Source organism: Dama dama, chromosome 9, assembly GCF_033118175.1.
Source record: "Dama dama isolate Ldn47 chromosome 9, ASM3311817v1, whole genome shotgun sequence".
Taxonomy (NCBI): domain Eukaryota; kingdom Metazoa; phylum Chordata; class Mammalia; order Artiodactyla; family Cervidae; genus Dama; species Dama dama.
Genome location: NC_083689.1, coordinates 84,268,813 through 84,291,544, shown reverse-complemented (window position 1 = coordinate 84,291,544; position 22,732 = coordinate 84,268,813). Strand labels below are relative to the sequence as shown.

Sequence of the window (22,732 nt, the reverse complement as noted above, 5' to 3'; positions counted from 1 at the left end):
GTCTGTTGTTTCATGTCAGGTCCTCACTGTTGCTTCTTGACCTGCATACAGATATCTCAGGAGACAGGTAAGGTGGTCTGCTATTCCCATCTCTTTAAGAATTTTCCACAATCTTTTGTGATCCACACAGTCAAAGGTTTTGGCGTAGTCAATAAAGCAGAAGTATGTATTTTTCTGGAAATCTCTTACTTTTTCTATGATCCAGCGGATGTTGGCAATTTGATGTCTGGTTCCTCTGCCTTTTCTAAATCCAGCTTGAACGTCTGGAAGTTCAAGGTTCACGTGAACTTGTTGAAGCTTACCTTGGAGAATTTTGAACATTACTTTGCTAGCATGTGAGATGAGTGCAATTGTGCAATAGTTTGAACATTCTTTAGCACTGCCTTTCTTTGGAATTGGAATGAAAACTGACCTTTTCCAGTCCTGTTGGCCACTGCTGAGTTTTCCAAATTTGCTGGCATATTGACTGCAGCACTTTCACAGCATCATCTTTTAGGATTTGAAATAGCTCAACTGGAATTCCATCACCTCCACTAGCTTTGTTTGTAGTGGTGCTGCCTAAGGCCCACTTGACTTCACATTCCAGGATGTCTGGCTCTAGGTGAGTGATCACACCATCATGATTATCTGGGTCGTGAAGATCTTTTGTGTGTAGTTCTTCTGTGTATTCTTGGCACCTCTTCTTAATATCTTCTGCTTCTGTTAGGTCCATACCATTTCTGTACTTTATTGTGCCCACCTTTGTATGAAATGTTTCCTTGTTTGGTATCTCTAATTTTCTTAAAGAGATCTCTAGTCTTTCCCATTCTATTGTTTTCTTTTATTTGTTTGCATTGGTCACTGAGGAAGGCTTTCTTATCTCTCCTTGCTATTCTTTGGAACTCTGCATTCAATGGGTATATATAGGGGAAACTGACATCAGACGAACTCCTCAGGGAAAGTAGCAGAGGAGCATACCCCCTCACCATCCCTTTGATAAAAACAGTCACTAACTGGGGCTGGGGGCAAGTATGTAAGAAGGTCAGTCAAGTGAAGCAGGCCCTATTTGAGCAGGGGATGTACAAAGCAAGAGAACAGCCATTTTGGGTGGTCTGATCACACAACAGTCTTTTCTACTTGAAAAATGTGCTGCTCATCTGAAATGTAACTAAAAGCACTTATATGGAAACAAGACAAGACTTGTACTGTACTTTTCTCCCACTCACAAATCCACCATTTATTTACAACTATACTCACTTATTGGCCTATTTTCTAATGGCAAACAAGAGGATGAATGATAAGACTGGGGTACAAATGAGAGTTAACTCCCCCCAAAAAAATCCCTACGACATAACCTCAACTGGTGATACTACCTAATTCAGCCATACAAAAATGTTTAGGAACCATATGAAATTGCCAATATTTAACAATTTTTAAGCTATAAAGATGAGAATGTCACATGCTTCAAATAATACTAAGTTATTAATATAAACAGGACATCATGACTTACCTACTTAATTGGATAATTACATACCTATCTTCTTTGCCATAACTGCTGAGTCTAAGACATTTTCAACCACATCTCTGAACATATTTTGGATAATTCTAGTGAAAAGAGGTTTCAAGATAAAAGAAAAGATTCCATTCTGAGTCCCCCTAGGTGATGCATTTTCAAATTGAATGAATATTTGTATTCCTAAATTTTAAACCAAGACTCGTACATTTTACTGAAAGTGTGATTATTAATGTCTGCAAGAGCTCTGCAGGTCAGGTGTAAGCCCATGCACATTCATTGCATGAAGAGTGGGGATGATGGCAAATGGGAAACTACAAGTGACCCCATAAAGATGCAGCCCTGAAATTAAAAAAACACTTGCTTCTTGTAAGAAAGTTATGACAAATCTAGACAGCATATTAAAAAGCAGACATCACTTTGTCAACGAAGATCCAAATAGTCAAAGCTATGGTTTTCCCAGTAGTCATTTTTCAGTAGTCATAAAACCCAGCGGTGTTTATGGTAATAAGCTGACTTAGGGTGGGTCACTAGCCTCAGGATATGGCTGGTCATCAGGAAGGCCAAAAGATTAAAGGGTTGGCACTTTCAACCTCAATCCCACCCTACCTCCAGAGACAAGTGTGGAGCTGGAGAATGAGCTCTATAAAACCGTTGGAACAAAGAAATGGGGCAGGGGGAATGCCACTGGGCTGGTGAACAACTCAAAATACTGGGGAGCAGCTCACCCAGTCAATGCACAGAAGACCTGCACTCTAACCTTCCAAATCTTGCCCTATGCATTTCTTCCATTTGGTCATTCCTCAGCTGTATCCTTTTTACTGAACCAGTAAATAAAAATAAAGTATTTTCCTCAGTTCTGTAAGCCATTCTAACAAATTATCAATCCTGAGAAGATAATCAATGGGAACCTCCAATTTATTGCACGTCAGAAGTATGGGTGACTCAGAACTTGCGACTGGCATCTGAAGTCAGGGCAGTCTTGTGGGACTGAAGTCTTTAACCTATGGAAACTGACACTAACTCCAGGCAGACAGTGTCAGAACTGAATTGAATTGCTGGATACCCAGTTGGTGCCGGAGAATTGAGGAACTGATAAATGGTGGGGGAAAACACACCAATGTTCCAAACAAAACAGCCTTAGTCCAGCTTTATTTAAGGCTATTGGTGTATAACCTCTACTAATTCGGAAACTAATTCTTTTGTCCCCACACTCTTGGAATAGAGAATCTTTACCTAAGAAATCTGACCTTTCCTAATGTCACTGGATTAAAAAGGTCCAAGTTGGCCTCTTACAAATAGAGTGACTTTTGAAACATGGCAAGTCAAGCACAAGCATTTATTTAGATCCTGCCTGACAACTGGTAGCATGATAGGTGTTGGGAATAAATCTGTGAATAAAATAGACATATCCCCTGACCTCAGAACATTTATAATCTCATGAAGAGAGAGTCAAATAAACACATGTTACAAAACATCATGGTAAGAGCCACAAAGAGGTAGAAGAGTTAACTAGGGAACCCTGATTAGACACACCCAGACTGACAGTCATGGGAAGCTTTCTGGAGGAAATGAGGTCTAAGACCTAAAGGTGAGTAGGAATTCTGTATCCACCCTTGCAACTGCACTTTTGCTTATGCTATCTACTCTCCTAAAATAAATACCTCGAGTCTATACCTATGAATATCTATCCATTGTTTCAAGGTCTAGGAGCACTGAAAGCAGTTATGATCAGGCTCCAAGGATCTCACTGTCAATCATCTCATTCCCCAACTGGAGGAAAAAGAAAGAAGACATAATATGGGGAGGATATCAGGATCATTGTATTCAGAGAGATTCTGCCAGCTCTTGCTCCTGAGTGAAGAGGCTCTGAGCTGAATTATGCCCACTGAATTGCTCAACAGTGAGTTTAGAGTATGTATCTACTGACTTTTTGAAATGGAACTTTGGCAGCTTCAGAATTCTAGTACCACTCTGTTGACTTCCTATGTTTGGACCTCTACATTTGAATAAAGTAAGCAATGAAGTTAACCTAGATTAGAGTCATTTGTTATTAAGATATAAAGATTTTGGAGTCTGTGCTTCTACACTGTGTAATGGCAGTATCTGGCAGCCAATACCTGTAGCAGGCAGCAAAAAAATAAGGTTGTACAACTAAGAAATTGGGCTTCCTGTGGCTCAGATGGTAAAGAATCTACCTGCAAGGCAGGAGACCTGAGTTCGATCCCTGGGTTGGGAAGAAATCCTGAAGGAGGGCATGGCAACCCACTCCAGTATTCTTGCTTGGAGAATCCCCATGGATAGAGGAGCCTTCCAGGCTACTGTCATGGGGTCGCAAAGTGTTGGATGTAACTGAATGACTAAGCACAGTACAGCTAAGAAATTAATCATATTAATCAGAATATTAATCAGAAAGATATTCAATCCATTGTCTTCTTCTGACTACAACAGAACATCAATTTTGAAGCTAAATCCTTTAAAAGATTCTGACATAGAAATGAATCAGAGATGTTCATGCCTATAAAATACAATAAAAGTCATTAACAATATTCAAACTACATACAGAATTATCAGTGTTGATTTTTCTCATTAGGAAGAAGTCAGAAATATCACATTGCTTAGAAAAAAAAAGAAATACTTATTTTTTTTAAACAAACACTTTCCCCAAAGAATCAACAGAATGCTGCTGCTGCTGCTGCTAAGTCGCTTCAGTCGTGTCCGACTCTGTGCGACTCCACAGATGGCAGCCCACCAGGCTGCTCCGTCCCTGGGATTCTGCAGGCAAGAATACTGGAGTGGGTTGCCATTTCCTTCTCCAAATCAACAGAATACTTAGCAACAAATGAAGCTACTTTGTACAACAGAAAAGTTTAATTTTGTAATGAAGAATCTAAAAAGCTGACCTGAAAAATCATTCAAAGTTAAGTTAGTTTCAAAGCCTGTGTGTGTGTGTGTATGTTAAGTCACTTCAGTTGTGTCCAACTCTGCAACCCTATGGACTGTAGCCCGCTAGGCTTCTCTGTCCATGGGATTCACCAGGCAAGAATACTGGAGTGGGTTGCCCTCTTCCAGGTGATCATCCAGGTCCAGGGATCGCACCTATGTCTCTTGCATCTCTTGCATTGACAGGCAAGGCTTTTTACCACTACTGTCACCTGGGAAGCTTTCAGAGTCAGTACATAGAAGAAAACCAAACTTTTCATTAGGTTGAAATAATGAACTGACATATATTTGAAGGAAGTTAATTACAAAAAGTCCACTCTATTACCAGTCAAACATTCATTGAGGAAGCACTGTATACAAACTATGCTCAATAAGAAACCCACTAGATTAAAAAAAAAAAAGCAGCAATGTTGTCTTCCCTCAGAAGCTTTTAATTCAGTTACAAACACATGACAAAATAGAGTTCTACAAAATTGTAACTAAAATACAAGATGGTATATAATTTTGCTAGATGGAAGCTAAAGTACTAATTAAAAAGTAAGGAAGAGGGATGTTAATACATGGTAGATAATATATGAAGTTTCTACATTTTCTGATGTTTAAAAAAAATTATAGGCCCAATATAAAAACAAGAGATATTAAGAATATGTCCACATGAGGAATCCTGTGTTCATAAAATGAAATACCAATAATAAACTGGTAGATTCACTAAAAACACTGATAATGTTACCCCAATGCCTTGAAAATTACCTTTAATTAACAAGTGAAATGCATATTAGTAAATTCAATTCTGCCTGCATGAATATTCCTCTTTGGTCAAGATACAAGAATGTCCAACAAATTAAAGAAACACAGATATCCAAAAAGATACCCACTGATGTAAATGTTTTTCATTATGAAAAGGGACTTAACTCCAAACTAAAGCCAGACACTAAAATAATCAATCTTTCAAAAATAATGTTGTATTAAATATTTTCTATCTTTTAGTAGGATACCTTGTTTGCTCAGAAAACATGTACAAATAGGCCATAATCAATTTTGGAGACCTGTTGTTATTTGAAAATGCCTAATTTTTGGTTAAACCTTGTTTGGAAATTTTCTGTAATAGAGATATCTATTTAACTGATGACAATAAGATTCAATCAAGTTAGGATATCTTCAGACATGAAGATCATAGAGAGTTAAGTGAAAACATTCAGTTCAGGTATATCTGGTTTAATATCTAATAATTTCTTCAACTCAGGAAAAAATGAGAGACTGGTAATAATCTGGGAACAAAAACTACTAGATAAACACAGAAAAATAAAGATACATGTATAACTAATTATATTGTATGATACAGATAGAACTTTTACTAAATCATTCATTTCTCCTAAAAGCTCGAGCTATGGCACTGTCAGTGATGGAACAAAATGAACTATGCTGGGAACTTAATATATATTGCTGTAGTCTTCAGAACCATTTTAAAATAAGAAAACTGAAGTTCAGCAAGGAGTAGTAAAGATAGAAGTGCATTCAAAAACAAATCTATCCAACATACTGCCTAAAGGTTAAGTCTCCACCCTAAACAGCCTCTTTATAAGTCTCAGCTTACTTCGCGGCTCTTAGCCTCTCTGGAATTGCTCCCTTTATAACTATCAAGGTACTGAACTGTTTTTTCTTAACCTATGAACAAGGTATCACAATATATTAACACAACTCTAAATCATCAGTTGATATGTAACCCAAAATATCCCATGTACAGACTCTAAAAGTAGAGGCAAAGTTTTTTATACAACCTTATTATAACTTCTCCACAAATAACCACTTTATTTTAGATTATTCTAACAACAAAGAATTTTCACAGTAGAGAGCCAATCCTTCTACTAATGAGAACTCATGAAATCCTAAAGGAAAACATTCTTTGGGAAAACATGTATGGCTCAAAAAAAGAACTCCTAACATAACTTGTTTTAAAATTAAAGAAATGAAGAGTTACTAAGTAATGACAAACGTATGGCCAGCAAACATGTCTCTGCATGTGTGTGTGTGTGTGTGTGTGTGTGTGTGTGTGTATTCCCCACATTCTGACTTCTTTTATTTCCTAATACAAGTTCTGTGCTAAAGCCAAACTTACTCTATTCTGAGATATAAACAGAAAAGAACTCATAACCCACTGGCTTAACCAAAACAAAAAAGAATTCATAACCCATTGGTTACCTTGGTAAAAGCTTTTAATCTCTACACAGCACTACCAATGACATACCCATGCTAAAAAAAAAACAAAAACAAAAACAAAACTCCAACATAAATCAAATCAAACCTTCAATTTACAGGAAACACAAAGGGTGAACAAATGTAAAATGTCACTAAAGCAATGCAATCAGCAAAATCTAGATTGTGGGACATTTCATGAGGCAACTGACCCAGATTTTTTCAACAAACTTCAATGCAAAAGGAGGGTAGTATTGGACTATTTAAGAAAGATTTAAAAGCCATAAGTAAGTGCAATTTAAAGATTTTATTTAAATCATGACTCAACCTACAAACTATCAAAATTTATGAAGCAGTAATCTGAGGAATTTTAGGACAGATTAGGCACTTGATAACAACAGGGAACCATTGCTAATTTTCTATAGTATATTAACAGAATTCTGGTTATGTTTTCTCCAGTTTCTTTACTTTTTAAAGATACATGTTAGAATATTTACAGATGATATGATGTCTGGGATTTGTCTGAAAATAATTTAGAAGAGTGATATTTGAGTAAGATATAAATGAAATGAGATGGGCTTTGAGCTGATAATTGTTGTCATCAGTTCAGTTCAGTTCAGTCACTCAGTCATGTCTGACTCTTTGCGACCCCATGAACTGCAGCACACCAGGCCTCCCTGTCCAACACCTACTCCCGGACTCCACCCAACCCATGTCCATCCATGCGTGGATGCCATCCAACCATCCTCAGTCGGCCCCTTCTCCTCTAGCCCTCAATCTTTACCAGCATCACAGTCTTTTCAAGAGTCAGCTCTTCACATCAGGTGGCCAAAGTATTGGAGCTTCAGCTTCAACAATAGCCCTTCCAGTGAACACAGAGGACTGATCTCCCTTAGGATCAACTGGTTGGATCTCCTTGCAATCCAAGAGACTCTCAAGAGTCTTCTCCAACACCACAGTTCAAAAGTATCAATTCTTCAGTGCTCGGCTTTCATTATAGTCCAACTCTCACATCCATACATGACCACTGGAAAAACCATAGCCTTGACTAGATGGAACTTCATTGGCAAAGTAATGGCTCTGCTTTTAAATATACTGCCTAGGTTGGGCTTAACTTTCCTTCCAAGGAGTAAGCATCTTTTAATTTCATGGCTGCAATCACCATCTGCAGTGATTTTGGAGCCCCAAAAAATAAAGTCAGTCACTGTTTCCCCATCTATTTGCCATGAAGTGATGGGACCGGAGGCCAGGATCTTAGTTTTCTGAATGTTGAACTTTAAGCCAACTTCTTCACTCTCCTCTTTCACTTTCATCAAGAGGCTCTTTAGTTCTTCTTCGCTTTCTGCCATAAGCGGGGGTGTCATCTGCATAGCTGAGGTTATTGATATTTCTCCTCGGAATCTTGATTCCAGTTTGTGCTTCCTCCAGCCCAGTGTTTCTCATGATGTACTCTGCATAGAAGTTAAATAAGCAGGATGACAATATATAGCCTTGACGTACTCTTTTTCCTATTTGGAACCAATCTGTTGGTCCATGTCCAGTTCTAACTGTTGCTTCCTGACATGCATACAGGTTTCTCAAGAGGCAGGTCAGGTGGTCTGGTATTCCCATCTCTTTCAGAATTTTCCACAGTTTATTGTGATCCACACGGTCAAAGGCTTTGGCATAGTCAATAAAGCAGAAATAGATGTTCTTCTGGAATTCTCTTGCTTTTTCAATGATCCAGCAGATGTTGGCAATTTGATCTCAGGTTCCTCTGCCTTTTCTAAAACTAGCTTGAACATCTGGAAGTTCATGGTTCATGTATTGTGGAAGCCTGGCTTGGAGAATTTTGAGCATTACTTTACTAGCATGTGAGATGAGTGCAATTGTGCGGTAGTTTGAGCATTCTTTGGCATTGCCTTTCTTTGGGATTGGAATGAAAACTGACCTTTTCCAGTCCTGTGGCCACTGCTGAGTTTTCCAAATTTGCTGCCATATTGAGTGCAGCACTTTTACAATATCACCTTTTAGGATTTGAAATAGCTCAACTGGAATTCCATCACCTTCACTAGCTTTGTTCGTAGTGATGCTTCCTAAGGCCCACTTGACTTCACATTCCGGGATGTCTGGCTCTAGGTGAGTGAGCACACCATTGTAACTAAATGGGTCATGAAGATCTTTTTTGTACAGTTCTTCTGTGTATTCTTGCCACCTCTTCTTAATATCTTCTGCTTCTGTTAGGTCCATACCATTTCTGTCCTTTATTGAGCCTATCTTTGCATGAAATGTTCCCTTGGTATCTCTAATTTTCTTGAAGAGATTGCTAGTCTTTCCCATTCTATTGTTTTCCTCTATTTATTTGCATTGATCGCTGAGAAAGGCTTATCTCTCCTTGCTATTCTTTAGAACTCTGCTTTCAAATGGGTATATCTTTCCTTTTCTCCTTTACTTTTCACTTCTCTTCTTTTCACAACTATTTGTAAGGCCTCCTCAGATAGCCATTTTGCTTTTTTGCTTTTCTTTTTCCTGGGGATGGTCTTGATTCCCGTCTCCTGTACAATGTCACGAAATTCTGTCCCTGGTCCGTCAAGCACTCTGTCTATCAGATCTAGTCCCTTAAATCTATTTGTCATTTCTACTGTATAATCATAAGGGATATGATTTAGGTCATACCTGAATGGTTTAGTGGGTTTCCCCACTTTCTTCAATTTAAGTCTGAATTTGGCAATAAGGAGTTCAGGATCTGAGCCACAGTCAGCTCCCGGTCTAGTCTTTGCTGATAGTACAGAGGTTCTCCATCTTTGGCTGCAAACAATATTAACAATCTGATTTCGATGTTGACCATCTGGTGATGTCCATGTATAGAGTCTTCTCTTGTGTTGTTGGAAAAGGGTGTTTGCTATGATCAGTGCGTTCTCTTGGCAAAACTCTATTAGCCTTTGCCCTGCTTCATTCTGTACTCCAAGGCCAAATTTGCCTGTTACTCCAGGTGTTTCCTGACTTCCTACTTTTGCATTCCAGTCCCCTATAATGAAAAGGACATTTTTTGGGTGTTAGTTCTATAAGGTCTTGTATGATATAATACTGGAGGATCAGTGGAGAATAACTTCAATATGGAGAAAGAACTCCCAATATGATACTGGAGATCAGTGGAGAAATAAGTTCAGAAAGAATGAAGGGATGGTGCCAAAGCAAAAACAACACCCGGTTGTGGATGTGACTGGTGATAGAAGCAAAGTCCAATGCTAGAAAGAGCAATATTGCATAGGAACCTAGCATGTAACATCCATGAATCAAGGCAAACTGGAAGTGGTTAAACAAGAGATGGCAAGAGTGAACGTTGACATTCTATGAATCAGCAAACTAAAATGGACTAGAATGGGTGAATTTAACTCAGATGACCATTATACCTACTACTATGGGCAGGAATCCCTTAGAAGAAATGGAGTAACCATCATAGTCAACAAGAGAGTCCAAAATGCAGTACTTGGATGCAATCTCAAAAATGACAGAATGATCTCTGTTCGTTTCCAAGGCAAACCATTCAATAGTACGGTAATCCAAGTCTATGCCCCAACCAGTAATGCTGAAGAAGCTGAAGTTGTACGGTTCTATGAAGACCTACAAGACCTTTTAGAACTAACACCCCAAAAAGATGTCCTTTTCATTATAGGGGGCTGGAACGCAAAATAATTCTTAGGCTAGATGATGGGAATTCATTATTCTCTCTTCTTTTACATATGTTTGATATTTCCCATAATAAAATGTGTAAAAAGAAAAATGCTTTCAATAAGTCTTCTTTGACCATCAGGATAATTGTTTGTTACAGGATACTTTTGTAAAAGGAAAAAGTCATCTATTAGAAATACATTCTTAAATATATAACTAATACTTCAAAATTTAGGAGCCTAACTAAATAAGTATTAAACTCACTACTGGTCACCGGAAATACTTCTATCTGATAAACATTACGCCAGGGACAGTGGTGCATAATGCATTGGTAAATTTATTTTACAACAATGAATCAAATATATTACTACTAAGGATAAACTTTTTGAATAATCGATTGAAAAGCTGATAATCAAAATAGCTAAAATTATTTCAATATTTATTAGCTATACACTAATTATTTGGTCTTAATGCCAAAATGTGAAAAAATTAATTGAAAAAATATTCAATATATGAGCCACTTTATGTGTATATTCAAAGACCGCACAGAAGATCCACAATAAAGAAACCAAAAGTAATAATCATACTGAAACTTTCCAAAATTTTTCATCCTATGACATATCATTAGACTCGTGATATTAGAATTTTCTTATCTAACTAATATGAGTCAAATACCTATTATACATAATCAATAAGCAATTCTAGCTCAAATGGCTGAATTCATTTCATCTGTATCAATTTGAATGATGTTAGTTTACACTGATACTTTTCCTTCTCCATTGCCAGTTGAAGAGTTCTGTACTGTTAGCTATAACTAAACATTTGTCAGAAACTGCCACCAGTGTCTGGTCCATGCCCTACCCAATTCAGGTTAAAAGTGTTCATTTATCCAACATTTAGAGAGAATTTGGTAATTTGCATTACCTAATACAGACTCCGTACTCATGGCAACAAAACCTTGAGTACCAAACACGCCGACCTCCACTGTTCTCATACACAGGCTATGAGCAAGTTGACTTTGATCCCAAGTTGCAGTAGAATACAGATCTGGACTAAACCAACATTACATTTTAATCTCCAGGAAGTGATTCAAAGATGAGTACATGATTCAGGTTAGGACAACTAAAACCTGTAAGCCTCAATGTCAAGACTTTTCTTTGCATCTAAAGCATAGAGTTTCTTCTGTACTGGATTTGATGTTATGAGGTGTACAACTGGAGCTGTTCAGAACAAAACAAAGAAAGCAGAAAGTAGAACTGAGGGGTGACCAGCAGCTCAGATCTGATTACGGCAGCTACAGGATCTAGATCTAATTGTGAATGTTTTAGGTATGAGGCCAAGAAATTCCTTTTTGCTTAAGCTATCTTGTGTCAGGCTTTGGAATCAGACATTTCAAGATGAATCCTCACGGTTACTCATTGGTTATGTGGATCTCAATTACCTTAAAGTATGTGAAAAAATGTTGTAAGTAAGCAAACATATATATTCCATCAATGGTGTACCACACTTCGGGAAACATTCTATTAAACTCATAATATTCAACACCAAACAGGAAGTTTTACATTTTCAACTTAATATGCTTCCATTCTTATCAAATTCAAAACACATGACATTTTGAAAACACTGGGACTTTGTTGTCACCACATAATAAATAACCAGTAACAGGTGGTTCAAAAAGACAATTGGTAAGTATTTGTATAAGGCATTAATGATTCTAAAAAAACAATCATAACGTGTCTATTCAAAACAAAAGTACAAGTTCTGGTTACAAGGCAAAAAATGTTTTCCAAGTTTTAAAAATCACTAATTAACAATTCTAATGTTTTCTCCTAAAAACTCAACATCTTACCTCAAAATAATGGCAATGCCTCTTTGAAACAGATATACAGTCAATTTAAATTTTAAAATGTGTTTTTCACTCCTATCTTTAATATACTGAACAGATTAAAAGTTTTTTATGAATCTCTAAGCAAATTTGTTTTTCCATGTTTATCAAGTTGTTTATAGAAACATATGTAGCATCTGCAAGAATATATGATTTCAATCGTACTCAGCATTCCCTGTTCACAATATAAACATTCAGTTCAGTCGCTCCGTCATGTCTGACTCTTTGCAACCCCATGAACTGCAGCACACCAGGCCTCCCTGTCCATCACCAGCTCCCTGAGTCCACCCAAACTCATGTTCATTGAGTCGATGATGTCATCCAACCATCTCATCCTCTGTCGTCCCCTTCTCCTCCTGCCCTGAATGATTCCCAACATCAAGGTCTTTTCAAATGAGTCAGCTCTTTGCATCAGGTGGTCAAAGTATTGGAGTTTCAGCTTCAACAATAGCCCTTCCAGTGAACACGGAGGACTGATCTTTAGGATGGACTGGCTGAATCTCCTTGCAATTCAAGGGACTCTCAAGAGTCTTCTCCAACACCACAGTATCAAAAGTATCAATTCTTCGGCACTCAGCTTTCTTTGTAGTCCGACTCTCACATCCATACTTGACTACTGGAAAAACCATAACCTTGACTAGACAGACTTTTGTTGGCAAAGTAATATCCCTGCTTTTTAATATGATGTCTAGGTTGATCATGACTTTTCTTTCAAGGAGTAAGTGTCTTTTAATTTCACGGCTGCAATCACCATCTGCAGTGACTTTGGAGCCCCCAAAAAATAAAGTTTCCACTGTTTCTCCATCTATTTGCCATGAAGTGATGGGACCGGAGGCCAGGATCTTAGTTTTCTGAATGTTGAACTTTAAGCCAACTTCTTCACTCTCCTCTTTCACTTTCATCAAGAGGCTCTTTAGTTCTTCTTCGCTTTCTGCCATAAGGGGGGTGTCATCTGCATATCTGAGGTTATTGATATTTCTCCTCGGAATCTTTATTCCAGCTTGTGCTTCCTCTAGCCCAGCGTTTCACATGATGTACTCTGCATAGAAGTTAAATAAGCAGGGTGACAATATATAGCCTTGACGTACTCTTTTTCCTATCTAGAACCAGCCTGGTGTTCCATGTCCAGTTCTAACTGTTGCTTCCTGACATGCATACAGGTTTCTTAAGAGGCAGATCAGGTGGTCTGGTATTCCCATCTCTTTCAGAATTTTCCACAGTTTATTGTGATCCACACGGTCAAAGGCTTTGGCATAGTCAATAAAGCAGAAATAGATGTTCTTCTGGAATTCTCTTGCTTTTTCAATGATCCAGCAGATGTTGGCAATTTGATCTCAGGTTCCTCTGCCTTTTCTAAAACTAGCTTGAACATCTGGAAGTTCATGGTTCATGTATTGTGGAAGCCTGGCTTGGAGAATTTTGAGCATTACTTTACTAGCATGTGAGATGAGTGCAATTGTGCGGTAGTTTGAGCATTCTTTGGCATTGCCTTTCTTTGGGATTGGAATGAAAACTGACCTTTTCCAGTCCTGTGGCCACTGCTGAGTTTTCCAAATTTGCTGCCATATTGAGTGCAGCACTTTTACAATATCACCTTTTAGGATTTGAAATAGCTCAACTGGAATTCCATCACCTTCACTAGCTTTGTTCGTAGTAATGCTTCCTAAGGCCCACTTGACTTCACATTCCGGGATGTCTGGCTCTAGGTGAGTGAGCACACCACTGTAACTAAATGGGTCATGAAGATCTTTTTTGTACAGTTCTTCTGTGTATTCTTGCCACCTCTTCTTAATATCTTCTGCTTCTGTTAGGTCCATACCATTTCTGTCCTTTTTTGGGCCCATCTTTGCGTGAAATGCTCCCTTGGTATCTGTAATTTTCTTAAAGAGATCTCTACTCCGTCCCATTCTATTGTTTTCCTCTATTTCTTTGCACTGATCATTCAGGGAGGCTTTCTAATGTCTCCTTGCTATTCTTTGGAACTCAGCATTCAAATGGGTATATCTTTCCTTTTCTCCTTTGCTTTTCGCTTCCCTTCTTCTCACAGCTATTTGTAAGCCCTCCTCAGACAGCCATTTTTCTTTTTTGCGTTTATTTTTCTTGGGGATGGTTTTGCTCCCTGTCTGTTGTACAATGTCACAAACCTCTGTGACATTATATTGTAATGTAATATAAACATTACAATATGGTAACATAATTAGATTGCTGTATAAACGCTATCAGTCTTCGCTATCAGAAATGAGAAATGATGAGAGGACCAGTCCCAATAGCCATGGTTCATGGTTTTCTAGGACTGTTTGGACTATTATTATTCTAAGAATGCTAAGTTTAACCTTCTAGAAGTCTGTAAAACAGATGCAAGGTTGTTTGTGTGGTTCCAGTGACTTGATATAAAGGTTTCAAGCAACTATTTTTCATTAAATACTCTGTTAAGTCACAGTGATTCTCACATGGAATTAACCGTGGTGATCTGTGATAGTGAACCAACCGTATTTACCTTAGTCGCTCATTACCGTATACATTTTCTTCTGAGACATAGTTGCCATATAATAATCAGGATAAATTTCCTCATTACAGTTAAACTTCAGAAACTTATATTTTCTCTACTGCTAAATTCCCAGAGCACAAACTTTTGGTCCCTAAAAGTAATGTTATGATTTGAGCCAACTTCTGTAAGAAAAATGGTCTAAATGAAGAAGTCAATTCCTAAGCACAATATTAAGGCAAGATTTTTTTAATTCAATTTAGAGATGAGTATCATAGCACAACTAATTTACAAAATTATAAATTCCAACCAAGCATGCTGTAATTTACAAAAAAATACTTAAGTCAAACCCACATATGGAACTATATTAATAAACTATATTATAGAAGCATCCACCTACAAATTACCAAAAAAGAATCAATAAATTTTTTAAATCGAACATTTGAAGTGCCCTATAGTTTAGACAGATGTTATCCTAATTTGTCTGAGATTTTCTCTGAGCAGCTGTTCATCTGGACATGTTCCTTATTTATTGATATACTGTGTCCAATGCTAGGGTCATATTTCTTAAACAGGAACTTGGCAACTTCCAGATTCTATGATAAATATTGACATGTCTCAGCACATCAATATTTATACTATCAGGACACTTTGATGATTCTCTTCAACAATGGCCACATCTTATGTCTTGGCAGCCACTTGTTTCTGTTCCAGTTGACAAAGATTTTTCTTTATTCAATAAAATTCTCATTAACTGTTCTTACAAAATTACAAGTAAGCTAATAGCATCCTCTCACACAAAGACCAGATTGAAGTCCTTGCTTATTTCAACATTTTTGTCACTGCTGCAGGGTTAGTAAAGCTCAGAGAAACAAGGCACAAATTCAGAAGTGTACTCCAAGTAATACTTGTTTTGACTCTTAATTCTAAGCCTAATCATTATTTTCAATCCCACTGCTAAGGTTGAAAGCCGCTGAAGCGTTTTCAGAATTTATAGAACTAAATTATTTCCCTTTTCGTTAGTCCTAAAAGCTAAACAAATTTCTAAAAGACTGGTTTACAGACTGTAAAAATGATGACGATATTCAGAGAGCAGTTAAAATCCAGAATGCCTGCCATAAAAGGTAGCTGGAAAGTCTGGCTCATTATCTAGAATTAAACAGTGTTTTATATGCAAAATTAGTGCACCTAATTTTTGTGCCAAGTATCAGAAATCATGTTAACAAACCAACCATTATTAACGCAATCTTAAGAGCAAACTCCCATATCACTGGGAGAAAATCTTTGTAAAATCTTGTAAATATCCTGGGATTTCCCAGTGGCACAAAGGCAAAAGTTTAATTTAAAGCTATCGGCAATACTGGTATCTAGCAAAAGTATGAATGCCTCATCAACCATTTGGAATTCTAACATGGTTTTCTCTTTTGGGCAACAAAAATCTCAATGGTGTTTTTCTTCTATAAAGAGCCCAATTTCATCAATATTAAAAATTTGCTGACTATAACAACCCTCTGTTCACTAATTTCAGCCTGTGTTTTAGAAAAAGTCACAATTAACTTTCTTATCAGTACTGGCAGCTTCACAAAGGACAAGGAGCATATTGCCCAGAGCGATAAAACACATTAACTAAAAACCTCCTACTATTATAAGAACAACTGTCTTGAAGATAGTCACCTTTTTCCTTGAAAACGAGCTATTGCAAATAAAGCACTGACTTATACCTCATAAAACTCAGACTGAAATCAAAACTCCTAGCTGAGTAACTTTGGTCATGCCATTAATGCATTAAAATATTCACTGACTACATCCTTTGTACCAGGTTTTAAACATCTCAAAGATGAGTAAGACATATTCCCAGCTCTCTGGGGAGGAGACAGAAACACCCAAAGAGGATTATTATACAAGCTTGTAAAGTACAGAGGCAAGATAGGAGCTCCTCTGAAAAGTAGCATGTTAACGAGTCTGAAATTTCAGAATAAGCTTCCTTGAGTTATATCTGATATATAATTTAGAAGGTGGCAAAGGTCTAGGCGTGGAAGGAAAAAAGATAAGAAGACACATTTCAGAAGAAGGTGCATGAGCAAAGGCTTGGAGGCAAGAAACAGCATGATCACCACAGCACTGTTTATAATAGCCAGGACATGGAGGCAAGCTAGATGCCCATCAGCAGACGAATGGATAAGGAAGCTGTGGTACATATACACCATGGAATAGTACTCAGCCGTTAAAAAGAATTCATTTGAATCAGTTCTAATGAGATGGATGAAACTGGAGCCCACTATACAGAGTGAAGTAAGCCAGAAAGATAAAGACCAATACAGTATACTAACACATATATATGGAATTTAGAAAGATGGTAACGATAACCCTATATGCAAAACAGAAAAAGAGACACAGATGTACAGAACAGACTTTTGGACTCTGTGGGAGAAGGCAAGGGTGGGATGTTTCAAGAGAACAGCATCGAAACATGTATATTATCTAGGGTGAAACAGATCACCAGCCCAGGTTGGATGCATGAGACAAGTGCTCGGGCCTGGTGCACTGGAAGACCCAGAGGGAGCGGGTAGAGAGGGAGGTGGGAGGGGGGATCGGGATGGGGAAAACATGTAAAACCATGGCTGATTCATGTCAATGTATGATAAAACCCACTACAATATTATAAAGTAATTAGCCTCCAACTAATAAAAATAAATGAAAAAAAAAAAAGAAATAGCATGATAAACAGAAATGAAAATTCAGTTTCAGACTGACTGACACTAACAAGAGCATTTGGAGGAATCATAGGCACTGTGGTGAAGGGATCTCAAGAAGAGTAAAAGAGAAATTGGAACTTGGAGCACAGAAAACTCTTGAAGGGATTCTTGCTCAGAAGAACAAATGGCGTTGGAATCAGAGAAGGATTAAAAGAAGCACTTCTTAAGGTGAAAAAAATAACATGCAGGTCAATCAAAAGTTTTCTGGGTCTTAATCTAAGAGTCATGTGGAAAGAGAATTTTTTTAAAAAGGAGAAAAAACAGGACAATGATGAACACTAGATAACAAAGAACTTCAACCTCTGACTATGGAGATTAGTTAAGGATCAAAGAAAACAACAAATTAAATAAAACTATTATTTTATTTACTATATGTGAATATCATTGAACGAGAAAAAAGAAGTCAGATAAAAGGAAATGATCAATACGAGAGACAAGTAAAAAGAGAAGAGAGAAAGTGGTCTGGTACTAAAAGCACTATCAATTGGAACTAAAAGCAGTACCAATTCAATTTTTTAAACTTTTAATTTAAAAAACTGTTCACTGAGTGCCTAACATTCAAGTCAACTGGCCCTCCTTCATTATCCCTCCCTTTAAAAGGTTTTTATTTTAGTGAACAAAGAAAGACAGGCACACAACATGCAAGCCTTATAGAGTGCTAGAAAGTGAAAGTTACTGTCTTGTCCAGCTCTCTGCCACCCCATGGACTATACAGTCCATGGAATTCTCCAGGCCAGAATACTGGAGTAGTGGGAGCTGTTCCCATCTCCACGGGATCTTCCCAACTCAGGGATCAAACCCAGGTCTCCCACATTGCAGGCAGATTCTTTACCAGCTCAGCCACCAGGGAAGCCTAATACTGGAGAGGGTGGCCTATCCCTTCTCCAGGGAATCTTCCTGACCCAGGAATCAAACCAAGGTCCCCTACAATGCAGGCAGATTCTTTACCAGTTGAGCTACCAGGGAAGCCCATTGAGTGCTTGCTGCTGCTAAGTCACTTCAGTTGTGTCCGACTGTGCGACCCCATAGACAGCAGCCTACGAGGCTCCTCCATCCCTGGGATTCTCCAGGCAAGAACACTGGAGTGGGTTGCCATTTCCTTCTCCAATTCATGAAAGTGGAAAGTGGAAGTGAAGTCGCTCAGTCCTGTCCGACTCTTCGCAACCCCATGGACTGCAGCCTACCAGGCTCCTCTGTCCATGGGATTTTCCAGGCAAGAGTACTGGAGTGGGGTGCCATTGCCTTCTCCATTGAGTGCTGGAAAGTGAAAGTGAAGTCATTCAGTCCTGTCCGACTCTTTGCGACCCCATGGATTGTAGCCCACCAGGCTCCTCCGTCCATGGGATTCTCCAGGCAAGAATACTGGAGTGGGTTGCCATTTCCTTCTCCAGGGAATCTTTGCAACCCAGGGATCGAACCCAGGTCTCCTGCATTGCAGGCAGACGCTTTAACCTCTGAGCCACCAGGGAAGCCCACTGAGGGCTTAGTGCAGGTCAAATACCTGACAATACTAGGGAGGTTCATGCATTCTTTGCACAGAAAAACGTAAGTATGTACTATTTTTACATATAATTCTACTGAACCTAAGAAATCAAAGTTGAAAATACTCTTCTAGATGCAGAAGACAATAATTTTTGAAGAAGGACATTATAAGAATCAGATTTCACTTTTAGTGAGTAAGACAATGATCCAAGATAGTCTGAAATAAGATTCCATACCAGAGTTGCCAGAAAAGAGACTTTTGAAATAGCAATGTAAGACAGTGCTTAAATTAGTTTACTGGCAGTGAAGCCAAGAGCAGGGAGTTTATGTGCTTAATGACCATATATCTCAATTACCACCTCCTTAGGGATCTTGCCAAGAGATCGTGTCAGATTAACTTTGTTGTGTTACATGAAAAACTTTACATATAAATGTATGTTAGTCTTATCTATTGCTATTTGGCTTCCTCTATGGGTAACTTTATTTTATTTTTTTTCCTATGGGTAACTTTAAAATAACTGGCATTGTTCTTCCCTATTTTGAAGCTGAAGTATGTAAAAGCCCATGGTCTAAAACTAATTAAAATTCATAAATACAGTAAATCAACTGTGATTTTTAACAACTTCAATTTCCCAGTGCACTTCAGCTATTACATATAATCCTCAAGAGTCCATGTAAATGAAGACAATCTACATGACAGCAAGATGTCTGCAGACACATTTACTACTTTGAAAACCAAGCTTGATGAGTTGCACAACATAATTTCCATAACCAAGCCAAGATTATTTAATTTGAATGGCAAGACTTAAAAAATATATTGTAAAGCAATCACAAGACAAAGCATTACAGCTTGTTTTTTAATAGAACAAGGATACAGTATATTTTTATACATTTCTTATTCCCCTCTTCCCTATGCCCATTAAATTTCTGGAAGGAACAGGCCATCTTTATCCCTCTGCAGCAGTCTCATGATGGTATGAATAAAAGCTCAGTTAAGTACTTGCTAAATTTGTGTACTTAATCAATTCTTGACAATTCAGTAGATTAAAACAAAAAGTTAGTAATGGTTTAAAAAAAAAGAAAAGAAAAAAACTTGGTGGGCAGTAGCCAACAATACAATCACAGATAGTAGAAACCCAAATATTCTAATCACTGTGTTGCCCTAAATATAGAAGGGTCTCATAGTTTGGCCAAGAACAGCACATAAATCAATGCATTATTATGAGCTTCCTTTCCTGTTTCTCTCAATCCACTTTGAGTCAAAGTACTAAAAAATTGATAACATTCTAAAAAGAATCTGGGGAGAGGGACTAGAATCTTATCTAATGGGATTGTTAATATTAGAGAAAGCTAAATAATAATACTGATTAAAAGAAAAAGATGGTATATGTCTTGCAGGTGGACCATTTTTCTAAAGCATCTAATCATTTACTGAACTCAGGAAAGGCAGCTCCTTTCCATTTGTTCCCACAGAAAGTTCTTTCCTGACTCCAACGGGCACCTTTCAGCCTCAGATCGAACCCACTGACAATCTACAAAACGCTGGGAATTAGAAGAGAGAATGCCAATGTTAGAAAAATGATCAAACACCTTCTCAACACAACCCTCTGAATTCAAGTGTCCTCCTAATCCCACAGCTTTACAGGGCATTTCAAGGGCGCTTTACACAAAGAATCGCACAGGTGCAAAGGTAGAAACTGAAAAGGGAGCCCAGGAGATGCACGACCTGCGGGTAACGCCAGAGAACTCAGGTGTTCCCGAGAGTTTTCAAACAGAAGGGCCAGAAGCTTACACATCGAGGGGAGTCCAAGCCGGGAAAAATTTGAGCGCTGAGGAGTTCTAGAGAAGTAAAGAAAAACAATAATAATAATAATAACTGGACCACCGACTATTAAAGAGTCAGTCGCCACTTCCGGACCCTACCTGTCAGTAATTCCACTTCCGGCCTCCTCCGAAAGGCCCGCTCCCACAGGCGGACATAAAGCAGCCAATGAAAGTGTCACCTACTTCCGCGGGGGCTGAATGACGTCATTTAAGTCCCGTCCTTTCCGGTAGAGAGGAGCCTATCGTAGAGCCCGAGACCTGCGCCTCAGGAGGAGGTACCCTGACAGGCCCAACCAGACCGCGGGAAGGGGAGAGAAAGGCAAGCCGGCCGTGCACGCCTCTTCCGCCCTCGGCCCGGAAGGGTGATGTGGCTGGGGCTTCGCCGGCCTCACTATGGTAAGAACCGGGGCCTTGGGGTCGCGAGTGAGCTTTGTGCAGGGGCTTCGGGCCCGTACTAGGGTTGGAGGGTTGGGTGGCAGTCCCCGGCCGGGGAACCCTGTCACTAACTTGACTCCCCCGGGACTCAGAGGGAGACATGGGCCCGGGAGCCATGTGGCCACTGCACGTCCAAACTGGGACAGCCAGAGCCGACCACCCAAGAAAGAACCTCAGGGCCGCAGAGCCCCTCCTCACACACAGAGGCTACTTTAATGACTTATTTCAAAGAAATGCGCTAGTTTGGCTTAACCCGTCGTTACTTACTCTTTGTGGTCATTTCCAGGCTTTAGAGCTGCCGGGTTTGCGCGCTTGTTTTGCGGTTTGTTATCTCATTGCGGACCTAAGCCAGGCGTTTCATTGTTGTCAAACAAACCCCAGACGCCCCACCTTAATTTTCACCTGTTGAATTAATTGGCCTTTTAGGTCTCTCCAGCTCCATTCTCGCAACTCTAAAGATGCTGCTTTATAAGCTGTGTTTTAATGATTGGAATTGTCTGTGGAGGTGGCTTTTCTAGAAGCTTACTGTGCTTGGAGTGGTGTCTGGCCTCGGGCCTTCCTCCCCTTCCATACATTATTAAGGTTTCCTGTGTTATTTTGTCTTATTGCAGATTCCTTTAATAGTTTGGGCCTTTTAGAGAAGCTTGAAATAAGCCACAAAAGTTCACAAGAGAAATGTTTACTTCTCCAAGCTGAGAAGAATACGTAAAACCAACATGGACAGAGGACAGATGAAATAATCAGTAGTCATAGTAAAGATCTCCCAAACTATGTCTGCAGGCATTTCACCTTTGTCGCGGTAAATGCTGACAGACTACACCAGGCCCTCACCATGAATTTATGAGGTCTATGTGCCACATGTTGCATTTATGAGGAAAAGATTCATGCCTTTTATTATAGTATCAAAAGCAGCCATGGCAAATGCTTTTCTACAGTGAAAAGTTGCTGAGCTTGTGTTCCCAGAAGTTCTTGCAGAATCCCACACAGCATAAAACCCTTAGACGTTTAATCGAAAACTCATTAATTGTTGTTTGCGTTATGCCAGCTACTTTGGTTATAGCTGGGACATAAGACACAGTCTCTTCCCTGGAGAAGTTTACAGTTTATGGACGGGATGACATTTTATTGGAAGGTTATTCCTTCCTTGGCCGAAGATCCTCTCCAGCTCCTTTTTCGAGCTATCACATGAAAGGACACAAGTGGTTAGACTTATGTCCTGAGTGAGCCATTATTTAACTTAGAAAATGTGGTTCATTTTGCAATCCTAAAAGAGTAACAAGACTGTTACTCTTCTTGCATATACCCTCCTTGAGGCTGAAATTGGATTATTTTATTTATAGTACAGGCAGAGATAGATTCTTTTTTTTTTTTTTTTTGGTCATCTTTTTGTCTTATGTTCTGTTTAGAAGCAAGACATATACCATTTAAGATTAACAGTATTTGAACCATCTGGCCATACTGGTTTATTCAGAGTAACAATAATAGCTCTCATTTATTAGCATTTGTTGTGTGCCAGGGTGCATTTGAAAATCAACTTAAAAGCATTGTCTCATTTCGAAACTTCTGAATAGATGTTTACAGTCAAA

The 22,732-nt window shown here is 38.6% G+C and overlaps 2 protein-coding genes across 4 annotated transcripts in view; one reads left to right on the top strand and one right to left on the bottom strand.

Annotated features, from left to right (window-relative positions):
• The window catches only part of XRCC4 (X-ray repair cross complementing 4), a 276,381-nt gene extending 255,473 nt beyond the window's left edge, over window positions 1-20,908 (bottom strand). The window contains exon 1 of one of the 3 annotated variants that reach the window (XM_061151955.1): window positions 20,811-20,908. The gene's annotated coding sequence lies outside the window, so the exon portion shown is untranslated. Of the gene's footprint in view, window positions 1-20,679; window positions 20,791-20,810 lie in introns of those variants that run through there. The other 2 variants (XM_061151953.1, XM_061151954.1) reach the window with 2 other exon arrangements.
• A 70-nt stretch (window positions 20,909-20,978) lies between these two features.
• TMEM167A (transmembrane protein 167A) overlaps window positions 20,979-22,732 on the top strand; it is a 39,727-nt gene continuing 37,973 nt past the window's right edge. The window contains exon 1 of the mRNA XM_061151956.1: window positions 20,979-21,107. Coding sequence (XP_061007939.1) covers window positions 21,105-21,107 — 3 coding nt within the window. The 5' untranslated portion in view covers window positions 20,979-21,104. The remainder of the gene's footprint in view (window positions 21,108-22,732) is intronic.